The 17,328-nt window shown below is 37.2% G+C and overlaps 1 protein-coding gene across 1 annotated transcript in view; it reads right to left on the bottom strand.

Moving 5' to 3' along the window:
* Nucleotides 1-14,598, bottom strand: part of Ssh (Protein phosphatase Slingshot) — a 112,154-nt gene extending 97,556 nt beyond the window's left edge. Inside the window, 3 exon segments of the mRNA XM_071704544.1 lie at nt 6,518-6,576; nt 13,613-13,953; nt 14,367-14,598. Of these exon segments, the coding sequence (XP_071560645.1) occupies nt 6,518-6,576; nt 13,613-13,792 (239 nt within the window). The 5' untranslated portion in view covers nt 13,793-13,953; nt 14,367-14,598.
* Between the last annotated feature and the right edge of the window lie 2,730 nt (nt 14,599-17,328).

Raw genomic sequence — 17,328 nt, 5'->3', positions numbered from 1 at the left:
GTGTGCGCGTAAATGACCAGATGCAATGAGCCAATGTAAACGACAATATATAAGATGCATAAGAATTATTGCACTCTTACAGCTGCGGATATTTCTTTATCAATTTAAACGTTTGTAATAAAAATATCTTATTCAAAATTATTCTTATATATTGTATTTTTAAGATCAAACTTTCAACTTCGTAACAAATCGTTAAGATCCGAATTGAAATTTTATTTTAAAAAAGTATTTAAAGATAGCTTAAAAATAGGCTTGTTTAACTTGCTATTTACAATGTTATAATTTCAGTTTGTCGAAAATAAACGGTCAATAACCAGTTCTCATAAAATATCGATCATTTTTTATACTTTCTAAATTATTTAAAAAAATTTCCTTTTTTTTATAAATTAAATAAATTAACTGAAATCTTCAAACAGATATGCTCGCTTCGTCATAAATATAATTCCATATACTCTCAAGAGTATTTTCGTGTGAAGCTCTTTACGAACTTCGGCCAAGAACAATCGACTGATGTCGTAAGACAGAAACCAATTAGTAAGTTTCGGAGCGTGATCCAATCTCAAATTACACAAGACCGCATTGTTCACGCTTGCCCGAAATGCTTGACTGAAATATGGTTCAGGGTTACGTATCTCGTACGAAACTCTTGAAAAACTCAGTAAATTGATAAACATTATGAACACTGAGAAAAAAAAGCTGTTGCTTCAATTAAAGTGCTATCACGGGATGCCAAAAACACAAGTAGTTTATTCAATTGTATTATTATTCAACCCAATATCTGGATTATTAAACCAATAATTAAATTATTGAAGTTGGTGAAGCAACAGCTTTTTTTTCTCAGTGAAGAATGACGTTTCTTGCATAAAAATGTGTATGTATTAATGTAACTACAATGAAATGTTACACCACTATTGGAGCTATTAAACACAAATGCTTGAAAAATGATTAGAATTCATCAAAGTGGCATTCGAAACTAAGGATATAAAATAATTGAACTCAAGTATGTAGGTAAGATACAAAACAATATGTTTCAAATAATAAAGTTTAAAAATTAATATCCATTTAATATATTCACTTAAAAATCAATAAAAAATAGAGATTATTAATTTTATACATTTCTAAATTTCCTCGTTAGTTCAAATTGCAATTAGTCCATATTTCAGATAATTAAATGTATGTTTATCTCTCGAATACTCGAAGAAACTAGAACTCAGGGAAACAATAAATTACTATGGAATATGTCATTAATCTTAGAAGGAAAAGTCTTTGTCGCGTAATACTACTTTCGTGTACTTATCGTGTAATTCGTAAAATAATAACGCTAATAACGATACTAAATTTCGAAAGCCATCATATAATATCGATACTGCATGGAGAAAGTACATGGTTAAAAACAGAATAAGAAATACAGACGGGAAATAACATGTATTATTTTCCGTATTTATTTCTCTCGCACGAAAAACTATTAGAACTTGCAAAACTGTAATAAGTGGCATTTATAGTGTATGCGGCATTGTCCGCGTTAGTGAGAGAAAATACATGTATATCCGGCTATTATCCTCACGAGTCTCGTGACTCTTTGTTAGTGAAATTTACGAACGACCAAGAATCCCGTTCAAGGTAGACCGCCTTGGTCGGCTTCGGGCCTCGAGAGCGGGTCGTCAGAGATTCTTACGAGCCCCAGCTTCTCTCTCCGCTCGGAGTGTGTGATATTTAAGGTGCATACAAACGTCTTAAAACGATCGGCGGAGCGTTAACTCGCTTTTTAGCAATTCGATCGTTAACGCGTGTTAACAAGCGTGGAACTCGATACATACGTATTGCATTGTAACTGCGAGCGAGGTATATTGAAACCGCAAACACTACGTAATTGGAGATAATGCCTTAAAGGCAACGGAGGTATTGCGATCTCTATACGACTGTGTAATAATTGCACGACCGTACACGTCCGTTCGACTAGCCTGGCGAGCGCCATCAGGTGACGCAGAAAATTAGGGGCATCAATCCGCTCGAGGAGATCGTAGGCTGACGGTAAACACCGGACGTCCCTCTCTTTTTCTTATGACGAGCGATCGAAGTTTTCCTCGTGGCGAAGGCGAGGAGGCGTGCAGAAAATTATGGAGATTCGCCGGACGTAGATAGAGCAACGTCCACCCCGTGACGGATACTAATGAGTTTGCGGTCGCGGGCTCTAAATCTATGGTAGGTCACACGGAACGTGAAAGTACATCGTAAACCGTGGTGTTGTGTTGTCGTCGAGACGTCGTGAAACAAACTGCATTCCGGGTGAAAATATATTTCGTTTGCTACCAAATTTATGGCTATCCAAAATGTATGAGAATCGAAAACGCGTGCATAATGTATGTTAATTTACTTGCTCTAGATTAGAATCTCTATTATTCCGTTACTTCAAATATGGAACACTAAGTGGCGTATTACCAAAATTAAATTATTTAAATTGATAAATCAAAGCTCTTGATAACATCGAAGAAACAATATATCTTTAATTATTCCCGAGAGAATATTAGAAAAATATTAATCGTACGACTCTACGTAAGCATAAATCCATTCTTACTTTGTATAAAATTCTCGCGTGCATGTATTTAATTTTGTATTTAAAATAATTACAAATAAAGCATTACAATGCTTTTTATTCTTGTATAAATAATTGGAAAATAAATGCGTGAATTTTGCATACAAGTTGAAATAATATTCGTTTTAGATTATGCGGATAGATAATTGCTGAAGAGATATTAACAATGGCATTAATTCTTGATCAGTTACCCCAATATTAAAAAAAATGTAAAAAGGAATGTTTAAAAGAAACATCCACTCATCATTTTCTTATCGCTACTAAATCTTAAAAATTGTACTAACCAAATGAATGGCGCTAGATCCACCCATGCGACTCAAGTCATCGTACTACAGTTCTAAAATAAGCGTCGTCCGTGATTGGAGATCGCAATTAACGATAATTGCGCTATTGGCTATGTAGTACCTACTAAACGCTTCTGCTTCGTCTAAGACGAAGAGGGCTGAACTTAATTGCAATTATAAATCTAGATCAGTACTACGATGTCAGTTTAATTACTTTGGAACTGTTTACATTCTGTAATTGACACGTTTGCACATGTTGTTTGCCGAATATAATGAATTTAACGGAATATCTTGATGGATGCTTCTGATCGAAGCATCCATTCTTTGTTAGAATCAAATTTAGATTAAATAGATTAAATAGATAATTTATATCGTTGACATACGAAAATATAAGAGCTGAACAAATGTTTTGCAGAACATTCTTTTCCAACTTTCGATAGTTAATCATACACATATTTCGCGATACATATAGGAAAAATAATTTTAAGTAACATCATGACGCCTTTGTATGTTATAAGCTTAAGGTATATAAAATATCATGACATTACAAGATTTTGTTCTTTCAATGGATTATGTATAAATGTGCATTAATAAACGATAGGTCTGTAGAATAAACAAACGGTTAGACAACGGAATTTTAAAGTTTTCATTACGGATCCTCTTAATACTTAATGGTTTCGTTGCATTGCGCTCAAGTCAACATTTCTCCCTGGCAGTACACGACTTCGCGTCGGCAGCCTGAACTTTAGCCAGACTAAAGGTCGTGTATCGGATACATGCCCTGCTGAAATGCCTTGCGAGCAATCTAGCCAAAAATAGCGAGCGGCCAACAGCGTTCTGCCAGAAGCAAGAATTGAGGGTACTATATTACGATATTGATTGCCTACAAATCGACTTTTCCATATGGAAATAGAATAAGCAGAAAGCACATATCAATTCGTGATATATCGCCATAACCAATAGATACTTTATCTAAAACTGAAAACAATCGTGAATTCGTCGGCAGCGCAAAATAGATTGTGCAAGATGTTAATAAAAAAATATTATTTTAATAATAATGAAAATCACTGTATATCAAAATTGACTGATGATCACAAATTTTTTGGTAAATATAGATTTTTTTCTTAATAAAAATAGTAAAGAAGATCATCGTCTATCACGGTTCTCTAATATTTCAACATTGATACCAAATTTCAAATATTTTATCAAAGTGAGATTCACATTTAGAGTTAACGGAAAAATAGCGTTTCTATTATCTATTTACTTCCGTGAGACTTACCGCTTCTATTTTCGACCTATTGAAATTGAAGCTATTGAAAACTATTATTTTTATCGAAGAAACTTTCCCCTTAATTGTTCAAACAATCTACCGTTGTAATTTCATCCATTTATCCTGAGATGAGATTTGTAGGAATTACGTGCTTTCCGTCTGTTCTGTTATTCATTTATGTGAAAAATCGGATTCGCAACGATTCGAAGTCTCGTCCGTAGCAATATCCGCGATTAAAACTCCGTGACGATCGTGACCCTCGTTAGAGCTGGGGTATCTTAATATCCGCTTGCGACGGGAGGGTTTTTTTTTCCTTTCCTCTTTCCATCCACGAAGCAACGTCCGATTACGTCTCCCGCGTAACTTTACGATCCGCGCATGAAGCGAGATGTTACGCAAACGCGCCGTAGAAAGTCGGACGATTAAGAGCGAAGCCTTCTCCTCGCGGCGGCCGCCCGGAGTAGGAGAGTGAATCCGGAGTTCCGTGGGGATTTCCCGCGCGTACAACGTTCATTTACGCACAAGTGCGGCGCATATTAAAGACGCGTCCCGGATGTGGAAAATTCGCGCAGGAGGCATCGGCGCTTTCCGCGCTTTCCTTTAATTGTGGAAAACAAGTTGGATCGGGCGAGTTAGAGAAAGAGAAAGAGGAAGCGAAGACGCGCTTCCACCAGGAAACGTTGGAACTCATTTTTGTCGTTGATTAAATAACGCCTCGCCGCGCCGCGCTCTCGTGTTATTTCCTGTTGAGCTAACGCGATTCCGGAAGCGCGATCAATCGTGAATTCGCGATACTTGCGCGCGAATAAGTGCCTTTCGCCGGGAAGAGATCACCGATCGTTGACGCCGTAAAAGTGATTCGTAAAAAGTTCAATATACTTATCGTCCTCATCTTACGACTTTAGTTTAAAGTCTAGAATAAAGATTTTATATTTATAGTACTATAAAGCATTAAACTATACTTGATTAAAAAAGACTCGGGAATCGTAATAATGCAGTCTCTCAAGTATACGTTTGCGTATTTTCATATAAAATACTGCTGTGTATGTTTAATAGAGAAGATATTAAAGAGAAATAAACAGCCTTGTCTTTAAGACCATGAATCAGAAAAATAAAATAGGTGGGGACACAAGTATATAGATTTTTTCAAAGTAATAGTAATAATCATTAATCGAAATAGTTAATATATAGTATTTATAATACTATATTCTTTTTAGTTTATATATTTTTACTATATAACATGTATAATATCAATACACAATTGCATTATTATTATACGACTGCATTAAATTTCAATATATATAGAAAATTTTATTGTATGAGAAAATAATGTATCAGTAATGTAGAAATAACGAACTCCCTGCATGTGTTTAAACAAAACGTTTCAAAGATAACATCGCGGAGACATGCATAAAATAAACTAATTTCAGATTAGGTATCCATTCGCATAGCGATAAAACCAGCGCCGATCGTTGCAGCATCTCGATACCTGTCTCCAAGAACATAAACACAGCGAGGCCCGGCGCAGCCTGGCTAACGCAATAAAAGCGCTTGGCGCATCTCGAATATCCAATGATAAAATTCCAACCTTCGTTCGCGTGAGATGGTCTTGGATTCGCGAGAAAGCTTATTATAAGAAAATAATCTCGAAGAAAATTCGAAATATTCCGTGCGATTCTCGCAGAAGAAGAATTCCGTAAGAGAAATTTGATCAAATCGACGATCATGGAAGCCAAATGCAACCGATCTCACTGCCAATGGTCGATAAAGCGAGAACAAATTATTTTCTAAGTACAAATTGCTACTAGTCTACAAACCGCTAGTCCAGCAAGCCACGTCGTTATCCTTATCGCGACTTATTAGCCCGCATCCGTGTTGAATTCCGCTTTATTTTGCGCTTTTCTCGAGCAGCCGGAGCAACTATGCGCTGACAAACGAGAAAATCAGCCGAGAACATTCCGCGCGCGAGATGAGAGCCCGGAGACTCCACTGATCTCGACACGCTTAATGATACGGCCTTACGATTCGATCTTATCGACATTGAAACTGGGTATGTACATATATACACGTATCCGTTTATACAGGGTGTCCCGAACTCGCCGGGAAGGTTTGAAAATGAGAGCCAGATTGCTGCAGAGACCACGACATTGTAAAAATAATGTGCAATTTAAAATGTATTTATAATTTATTTGATTTATATGTATCTTATTTATTATATTAATATTTTTATATTATTATTTTAATAAAGTGCACTATGTGTATTAACACAAACTCTTATATATTTCTTGCTTTATCGAATCCATATCGTTCGGCAAAAAAGGTACACAATATTTTTGCATAAAAAACTAATAACCACTTGTGTAAACTTACCTCTTACAGCTTCTCGCAGTGTCAGCCTCGTCGTCAGCTGGTGCTCCTGCTCCCGAATCCTGAAAAATAACAATTCTTCTATACTATAAGCATGTACTAGGAGATAAGCGCACGATAACGAACTAAATTTATACCTTGGAACTCTCATTAAAGGTTTCTTTTTCAAAGATTGGAGTTCCAAGATCAAATCACAATATTCGCTGATTCTTCGAGTTTTACAATCCAAGAAATTACTAATTAACAAGGCGGAACTTTTTGCCTGCTTCCTCTTTTCACTTTCGGTCAATTTCTGCTATATACGAACAAAAACCGCCAAACAAACGGCATTAATAATTTGCGGTGAAAGCGCCAACAAAGGATCGTTACCGCGGGGAATTACGTCAATACCAGATCTACGACAGGGAAATACGGATAAGCCTTTATTCGTCCCCCTTGACGATAATTGAGGCATCGTGACAACCACGGTGAACGGAACGTTGGAAAATACAGTCGTGTACTTGAAGACAATGCTGTGTTTGTGAGCTACCGAATAAAATTGCTGCCGCAAACGCTCAATTCGAAAGTTTATTATAGCCATTTGACGAATCTTTGTCGACAGTCCAAACAACTCTACCCTGGACGACTAAAATAAAAATAGAGACCATCCGCTTCCGGAAATTTAAACTTTGAATTACAATATGATAAAGTTGTTACAAAACACTAATTCCACCTTGCATTTTCCAATTAATTTTCTTTAACTATAAAAGGATATTAAATTAACTAACGATATTCCATTTCCAGAATTTCGATATAATTAATAGAGTTTCTGAGATAAATCTTATCAATGATAGAATTCTTCATATATATTTCAAAAAAATTCTGATTAAGTGTAAAAAAATATTAATTCGAGAATATGGAGAATCAATTCTAATTCAATCAGATTCAATTGAAAAGTTCTAATGGAACTCTCAAAGCTATCCATCAGAATTCTTAAGAAAATGCCAGAAAAGAAATTTTTTTCATTAAAACTTATATAAATTTTCCATTCGAGAGGTAGAAAATTGCTTGGAATTCTTTAATTCCTCGTTTTATTGCTTCAAGTACCAATAATAATTTATTATTGAGTTTAAAATGACTACACTAATATTTACGTCAAACTTAACAACACCATACAAATAGGAACTCTTGAACGTTATAAGTATTCAAATTAATAATTAATAATGTACACTTTGATAAATGTGCATAATATCTGAAATGCCATTTTACACACGTTTATACGATGTGCATGAAAAAGATAATCCTACTTATTGACACAAGTTAGTGTATCAAAGTGGAATTTATAGTCCTGTTTCATATCGTTTCCTGTATATAATATAGCGAGACATTTCCACGCGTCGTTTAGCCGCACATAGGCTTCCGCGCGCGTGTCACGGAGTGGTGGTTCTTTTATTAATAAAGTGCATCGTAAATATCAAGGATACGAGCGCGAATCCCCACGCTGGCGCACGATCACGCAGAAAACGAACCCTCAAAATCAATAGGCGACCGTGCAGCTCAAGGCTACCCCTCTCCTGATACGCTAAAAAAATGCAACTGGCCCCTTCGTGGTAAGTGCACTTCGCTATATGCAAAGCGATAGGGCGACCCCTTTCTAGGCTCTTGAAACTCAAAGATACTCAACAACAAAGTAAATCGTCCTCGAAAGCATTTTTGGCACGTGTAAATACGGGATCGAGCTAAAAATTGCACTTCAATCGTTTAGAATCGGCGTGCCAATAAGAAAAAAATTATACCACCAAACCTTTACGAAAAATTCTATTTGTACAATTTAATTTTCTTTTATAGAAAGTTTAATATGTGAAATTTTTTAATATCTGGGGCTGATAACGGATTTGGACTCACAACCCATCGAATCATTTTGAATGACGAGTCGTTTCGGATATTAACCAAAAGATTTTTAAAACTTTTGAAGATATTATAAACGTTAAAAGCCTCTTATTTATAAAAACTATATCGTTCCTTTTAAAACATTTTATATTATTATTTCACTCTATTTTCCATTTTATGTACAGGCATAAGCAATATAAATAAACATAAATTATATTTTTAAAAATTTCACTATAGGTACTCCAAAGCTTTCAAACAAAGACTTTTTAATCATTCGAGACTTTTAGAGGCTACAGAGAGTTTCAAGTACTTAAAACTTTCAAATTTTTTTAGAATCTTCAAGAATCTTCAGTTTCAAATATTCGAAGTATTTTGAATCTTTACATGATCAAATTATTTAAAAACTTGAAAAGAAAGATTGGAACGCCCATATATAACTATATTTGACGTGCAGAGTAAATAAAATAAAATGTATCAATATTGTTCTTCAATGATATATTAAAAATTTAGATTTTATAATAAGAAACTAAGAATATAAACGCATTGAGATTTGAATATTGAGATTTTTTAAAAATACCTATCAGCCCCATATTTTAAAGCACTTCTCCGATGAGAGTATGCAAAAGACAACATCCTGCAATTATCCTTGAAGAAGATAGTTTACAACATACTACTGCGGTCGTTAAGAAAATTGATCGTGCGAGCGCATAAAACAACGTTCGCTATTAACAGCAGCGCAGTACAATTTTCCTATCCTGCCTTAGCGCTGCGGCTTAAAATAGAACCTTTCATTTGCTGAAAAGAAGATTGCGCCTGACCGAGCCGCGAGGAGAGAAAGAGGTACGGCGAGAGAAGGAAGGAGTAGCGAGCAGAGGCTCTGCAGCTTTTTAATTGTGGCTTTCAAGGCGAACTGAATGCACTGCGCGACGCACATGTAAAAAATAAATTCGCTACCGTCACTATATAATATAAAAGCCTTTTAATAACCGATTCTTTATTTTAAATTAGCAGAGAAATATCCATCAATCTACGAACTACGATAAAAATAAGTTGTCGATATTATTCCAAATCAAAATAGCCAATACTTTCGCGGCAATTCTTAGATTTTGAAAATAAATAAATTATTTTGACGTTTTACGTGCCAGCATTAAAAAATGTTATCCAGATGTCTGAGAGCCTTGGGAAATATACTTAACATCCGCGTGAAATAATCACGGAAAAAAAGGATTTGCTGCAACAGCAAATCTATTTGTTAAATATGGGACAACTAACATTTTTTGCTGCGAGAGCTAATTAATTTTGCAATAATAGCAAAACCTTTTGTTGTAATATCAAAAAGTTTTGCTGAACTTTGCTCTCGCAGCAAAAAAATATTAGTTGTCCCTATAGTAGCAAATCCTTTTCTTTCCGTGAATTTAAAGTACGATTTCAAGACGTAAGTAAGCATTGCATTATAACACATCTTTTCAACACATCACTAAACACACTTCCCACTCATCTTCACTTTTACTTCACAATAAACAAGGAGCACAGTCCCAGATACCCTCGACCTACTATGTATACAGGGTATCCTGAAAATAATAGTACTAATGTTCACTTTTAGTCTTTTCTTCGTGAAGAGAGTATATATATACGTATATGTCGACCAAAATCAACAATTCCAACATTCCGGACAGAGATAAACTCATAAATTTTTAATGCCAGTTACGTGCAACCAATTTTTAATCCTATTATGAAGATATAAAACGTGTGACACGCGAATCTTTATCACGGAAGCGTAATTAAGTGCACGAAAACACGTGCCACGCACGAGAGAGATATTCGGAATTCTATTTCGGGTAGTATAATTGCACGCGGAAGTGCGGACTGGCGAAACGCGGATACGAGATTCGATCGCGTACGACAACGTTGTTCGAATCGTCTCACATGAATTATCTTGCGTTTCTCCCGTCGTTTGTACATATTAGCTACCGTGGACGATGCACGCCCATAAACAGAAATTCATCGACTATACATGTGCGCGATTGATTTCTCACCACGTATTAATTGATTCTGCATTTTATGAATTTTATCGAAAAAGTCATAATAATCTATAATTGATTTTGATAACAATAACAATTACCGTAGAATTTATGATAAAATAATTGCAATGGCAATCGCTAATATTATGTTGTCTGTCCAAATGTGATAATAATGAATGTCGCATATATTACATATTTAGAACGCTAATTTTGATTGCGCATTTATTTCCTTCTAACGTTATAACTATTAAATGTAGACAAATATAAAAAACGCAATAGCACGATATTATTCATGAACACAATTTATTATTCATTTGATAGTTGTCTATTTAAAGAATAATCGATTCGATAATCTAATCAACGCGACAAAATAATTAACATTGACGAAGCTGTTTTCGCAGCTTTAATCAATCTTTTGCTTTTTTAAAATGTGACGCAACCTCGTGAATTTCTTTTTACAACATCTAATTCGAACACAGTGCGCAATAAACCGAAAATTATTGAACACGCGTATTACATTTTTTGCAGCAATCATTTATGTCCTGCTGCCGTTTGAATAGTAGTTATTAAATTATCATTGCAATATGTAGAAATACACGGAATCCAAGTTTTTTTATAAGTTAATTGGTCAATGCGTTACGAAGAACTTTAATTAGGTACGCTCTGCATTGCACACACATCATTTCGATCTCATTAAATCAATAATAAAAACCAGAATGAAAATAGAAGTTTAAAAGAATATAGAGTAGAAATCATTTTAACTACTTTCTACAGTGTTCCGAATTTCTTATTTATCGAGATGTATATATTTAATGCTTTATAAAGAAAATAGATACGTATTTATATGGCAGATATGCGGTACTATCATAAAATAAAAGTTTATTTAATAAAAATACATTAATTCGCGTTTTATATATTCTAGAAGTCAAAGAAGATTTCAAACGTGTGATTTGAATCATCACAATGTCGACTTTTCTTATCGAAATTTACGTATGCATCAGCATGTGCATAAATCTTGATAATCCTATCTGCGGCTTTTTTAGCGTCGCACGCTCAGCGCGTCTCCTTTTCAGCCTGATAAAGTTGACGCGTAGCTGAGCTAGAAAAATTCACTCCGGTGTCCATACGTGGTTATGCCAATTGACCGAAATAACTCAGTGACATTCCCACCCACACCGTATTAAGAAAATATAGCTCAAAACGTAACTGAATAATGCATAAAGTAAACGCGTTATAAAGCGTTTTTAGGCGTTTTTAATTTTCACTCTTCAATAAAGTTCATATCGCATTATTCGCCATAATTATGTATTTGAAATGAAAATACGTAACGACAATAAAAGAACAAAGATATATATACTCTCTTCAACGTGAAATAGAAAGTATTTTCAGGTTCTGTAACGCAATTTCGAACAATGTAAGTGAAGTGCGCATAGATTAGTGTTACAATGGCTTCGTGTCAATCCATCTTAATGCTTAATTACGCCGCTGCTCAATTAACGAGACAAAAACAGCAAGTACGGCTTGCGATAAACAATGCGTAACAGTCACGCATGAGAATTTGTGCAAGGCGGTAAAGACATATAATTAAGTAAATTAAGTATAATACCATTTCACATATATCGTTTAACTGTAAATATTGATTTTTAAAGATGTTTCAAAAATTTTATCAATTTTTTAAACGCTCACGAAATAAGTTCCAACAAAAGTTCTAATGTAAATGCTTTCATAAATTACTTACGAAACTGTAGTTACGCGAACAAATTTGTATACTTTAGAAAAGATAATATTATTTTATTATTATTTCCTGTTTTAATCTTAATATATCAGCGATTATTTTAAAAGTCCTATTAACCTTCTTTTATATACATACAAAAACCTTGATATAAATGCAATTACGTTTATAGAATATATAAATGGAAATGAGGTATACTACGTTAACTGAATTAATTATTGCAAATGTGTCACCGAGAATAGGTCAATAGCTTCCATTCGATTGAATTAAAATATACGAGGACTCTGCGCAGAACATCCCGATCAATATGCAATGCAAAATGTTAGAAACCAATTTTGAATCCAATTTTTGTGTTTTACCTCGTATCGTAATTAATACGTGATAACTTTGTGCCTTAGCGTGCTAATATATACAAAAATTAAAATGCGCGTATTCATAATGTCGTTCGCCATTAATGTGACTTTCTCCACTCGATACACAGATTTGCGTGTTGTTGTATGCCGTTATCGTAAATCTTGATTATCCTCGAAGAAAAGCATGTGATTAATTCGGCTAACGGCCGTTGTTCACCTCAATTATCTCTGCAAAAGTTGTACATATCTCTACGATCCGTTTTTTTTCTAATCAAAATCTAATTTGCCTCGTCACGAATTTGAACGTGACAAATTCTCATTTTAACAAAATTCACCTGATATCTTACTAAAATAAAAAAAATACTTAAAATTGAATGTAATTGTTTCTATAAAAGCAAAAGTAAAAGTAAGTAATAAAATTCCGAAACACAAATATGAAATTCGTATTTCAATTATTTCAAGCAATTCTAAAGGCAAGGAAAAATATTATCTGTTTACATTATTTTAACAATAATAGAGTACGTTATATCGCGTAATTTAGGATTTCATTCAAGGATAAATTCTTTGATAAATATAGAAGAAACTTTTTTTCTTAGTAAAAATAATCGATGCAACGATAGAGTTTTCCAAGTTATCAGCTTTTCGCAAGAGTAAATATAGATAATATCAAGAACAAAGCACATCTGTGTGTAAATATAGATATAAGACACTGAAGACACATATGGACAAGGCAGCACTTTATTTCTCATTTACTTTCAAGTGAACTTTGACTGAATTAATTTAAATTGAATTTTCATTATATAACATTGAGAATTAAGAAATTTTGTAAAGAGAGATCCCTAATCGCATTTTATAAGGAAAAATAGACTTCAAGATAGAATCTATTTAAAAAAAATGAGTTATATAATGCACGATGTTAAAATACATTCCGGATATTAGTCTGGCTCTATTCATTTATACGCATGGTTATGCTGAAGATCTGAAATATTGTAATTTCTGATTCGACTTATTTGCCATAACGATCGCGGAAATCACCAACGCACGAGGTGCACTAGCGTGATTCCAAACTCGTGGGACAATCGGAGAAATCACCGGGCTCCGCCGCGCCGGCATAAAGTCTTACTTTTGCTGTAACTTTGTCTCGCAATTGCGTGACGCGTACGCCACACGCGACTCTTCGTCCACGACGACGAGGTCGCCGATCGTCGCCCCGGAGGATGCTGGACCAGGGCGAGGGTGGCTGGGGTGGCGATGGCGGCGGCAGGCCGTAGTGTAGAGGAACTTTTTGCTTCAGCACAATCATGTCTCGCGTCAAAATCGACAAAAGTTCCCTCACATGTGGTGACGTACTTTCGCGGAGCAGAAACTTTTCTCACGCCAGATAAAATTCGTCAGACAGACCGCGATAACGAATCGGACACACGTATCGCGATCGATTAATCCTCGGATATGAACGACTTCGCACTGGTAATCGGAAGTTTAATTAAGTATATAATCAAGTATATTGCATAAAAATATTGTTAAAATATATATTAATCATTTCAATTTGCAATTATTACCATCCTGATATTATTTTTCAACATATTCGCGTGAAAAATGTGTGGATGTTCGCAATGTTAATAGCCGAGAGACAAATTATATCAAATTTTAACACTAGAGAATAACGCCCGTCAATAATGCTCGAAATAATGAAAAAAAAAACAAAGGGCAAAAAAGCAGCGTTACAGGCAAATTAAATAAATTCAATCCCTTTAATTCTCTTTCACAATGAATTCTATTAAATTCAACTTCTTTAATTATTTCTCTTGACTAATCGTATTAATTGCAATTCGGCATTCGGCTGAATGCCCGAATATACTTTATGTATATCGCCTGACCTAAACCAGCCACCCCTCAACCAGATCACGTTATCGCGAGTGGTTCGCGCTTCTTTCAGTCTTGTAGCGAGAACACGAGAAGACAGGGCACACGGAATATTTATTAGCCACGCGAGCTGCCGTCGTACCGAGTGACGGCGAACTGACTGAATCCGTCGACATCGCGCCGAGGAGGGCTGCGAGAAAAAGAGAGAGAAAGAAAGAGAGCAAGAGAGAGAGAAAGAGAACGTCCCCATCTCGCTCGCTGACGCTTCGGGTCGAGTCGGGTCAGCAGCACCTCCGCGACGTGATCGTCACCACTCACCCCCTTGGAGCGCAGGACACGAACGAAAGGTCGCGCCTACGAAGGTAGCCGTATCCGAAGGGCGAGATGATGTCAAGAGCGTGAGGGGAGAGCATTTGTGAAAAAAAAAAAAAACGAATGAAAGCTCGAGTGCCAGAGTCAGGCGAATCTTCGTATTCAATTATCTCGAGTGTCTATTGACGTTCACAGCAGCTGAATCTTTGCCAAATAAGTTTATTACTGAATCCGGTCACGCGCTTTGTTCTACGCTGGTGCACGAAGACTACATGCCGTACATGAAGTTATTTAACCCGGGAATGGACGCCTATAATTTTTACATCCCACTATCGGAAAAATAAAGCTCACGTTACACAGTAATTTTAATGTGCTTCTTTCATTCTTTTTAATAAATTAATTTTTGTTTCTCCTTACTTTTTTCAGAAAATGAGTAAATACATACTTATACATATTGTCCACAAATACTAATAAATTATAGAACAATAAAAAATATGCAATACGTAATTAATAACAATGATTTTTAATTGGGGTGTAAAAATCACTCCAGGTGACAATATATGCAATTAAAAAATCAGAGACGTCTGTTCCCGGGTTAATCTTGAATATATACTTTTATATTTTACCTTTAAATTACTTTGAAAAAAATGTTATATTAAAAATGCAAAACTAATTTAAAATTTTTTAGATTCGGTTCTAGTTGTAAATTTCGTTGAGAAATAGAGTATAATTTCTTCTTAATTATATCCAGTGTTGAAAAGTGAAAAACTATTCATTGAAAAATACAATCGAATGTGTAATCAAACGTGAAGCTGTCGGGAAAGGCCATCAACGTTTTGCGCACATGGCGTAAATTATTGCAGCATATCAGATGATTGATACCTAACTATACCATCATTAATTCCGTTACATTTTATTATTAAAATTATATATTCATACATCTTTACATCTAAAATTTTACATCTTTAATTTTATTCATGATATTATTACAATTGGAATATTAAAGCTTTGCAACTGTACGATATAATTCAACGACCGATAACTCCGATAACGAATCAGCCACTCGATAGATCATCAGCTGCAATGACTTTGACGAAAAACAGTTTCGCATTTGTCCGTCATTATTGCGCGATTTCACTGTTCCAGGAAAGGGAATCGCCAAATTATCTCGATCTACTGTTATCGGTGCAACGGAAGGGCTTAATCACTCGTCAGCCACTCGTGCGCACAAACGAAAAGAAAAAGAACGACTCGCGTCCTTCCACTTTCATCTGGTTGCAGAACTCGTATCGTCTCGATATCGAGAAAGTGCCCCGCACTGCGAACATCAATAAATACTCCGGATCGTCGACAATTGAAACGCGGAGCCGCCTTCAACCGCGTGAGAGAACCCTTCTATCGATGAACGATCGTGTGAACGGAAAGCGAAAGCGCGAAGCGGGGAGGGAAACAAAAAGCCGCGTAACAACACAATCTCCTCGGGACGCGGATTCGCGATCGCATTCGCGGTCGCGTCGCGGAGCCTCCGCCGCGTATCGAGGACGAGCGCGGCGGAGCGCCGTGGAATTCCGAATGAGCGAGCGAGCGGGTGATCTGCCTACCGATCTACCTACGTTTGTTCACCCTACCGCGAGTCCCTTTGTTTCGGCGCGACCGCGATTCGCGGCCGCGGGTCGCGTCTGGTCGCGTCTCGCGGACGTCGACGGGTCAAGGGGAACCCTCGGAATTCTCTCTCTCTCTCTCTCTCTCACTCTCTCTCGATTCCCTTTTTCGCGCGCGCGGCTGTCAGTGCAGCGCCAAATAAGGCAGCCGGCCGAGCCGAGCGGAGCCGAGCGGAGCGCGGAGCTGAGGCCAGGCGAAGCCGCGTCGCGCGCTGAACCGAGAGCGCCGAGTCGCTCCGGAGTCGCTCCGGAGTCGCTCCGGAGTCGCTCGCGATATAACTATAATCAGCGATACTTGGCCCTCGATAATTGACATCCGACGGCGCGCGCCGGCGGCGGCGGCGGCCGCGCGAGGACACGTACGTGAGCGCGCGCGACGAGGAGGAGAAAACACGCGAGAGGAAACTCACCGAACTCTGCGGGGAACTGGACACGCTCGGGGAACGCTGCACTGTGACCAACGCCATGGTGATGCGGCACCGTCGTCGCCGTCGCCCCGTCCCGGCCTCGCGACGCGGCAGAAACGCTGTCGCTCGCTCGACACTGTACTCGCGCGCGCACGTACGATCGCGCCGTCAGGAGCGCGAAAAACCCGTCATTTTTCGCGCACCTTTGACGGTATCACGCACGCGGCGGCCATGTTCGATACAGTCGACGGTAGCGCACCGCGCAGTCGCGCGCACGCTCGCGCCGAGCGCCGAGGCCGAGATCCGAGATCTCCCTTCGTCACTCGCCCCCCTCCCACCCCTCCTCCCGCGTCGCTCGCCGCTCACGCCAGCCGGCCGAACTGTCGCCCGCGAAACCGCTTTTATCGCGCGCTGCCCGATGACGTCACGTTTCCGAGTTTCGAGTTTCCCGGCGCACGCAATGCGATCTCGCGGGAAATCGCGCTCTGATATTCCCCTCCCCTCCCTGAATTTTTTTTCTCTTGATTCACTGATAAGTAATTATAATTGTTGCTCACGTAATTTCTATTTAACGACCGTCGATAACGAATACAAAT

This window comes from Temnothorax nylanderi, unplaced genomic scaffold, assembly GCF_030848795.1.
Source record: "Temnothorax nylanderi isolate EJ_2023f unplaced genomic scaffold, tnyl_v1.0 TNYL_tig0041_pilon, whole genome shotgun sequence".
Lineage (NCBI taxonomy): Eukaryota > Metazoa > Arthropoda > Insecta > Hymenoptera > Formicidae > Temnothorax > Temnothorax nylanderi.
Note: the sequence above shows the minus strand (reverse complement) of the source record. Positions and strands in the feature narration are given on the sequence as shown.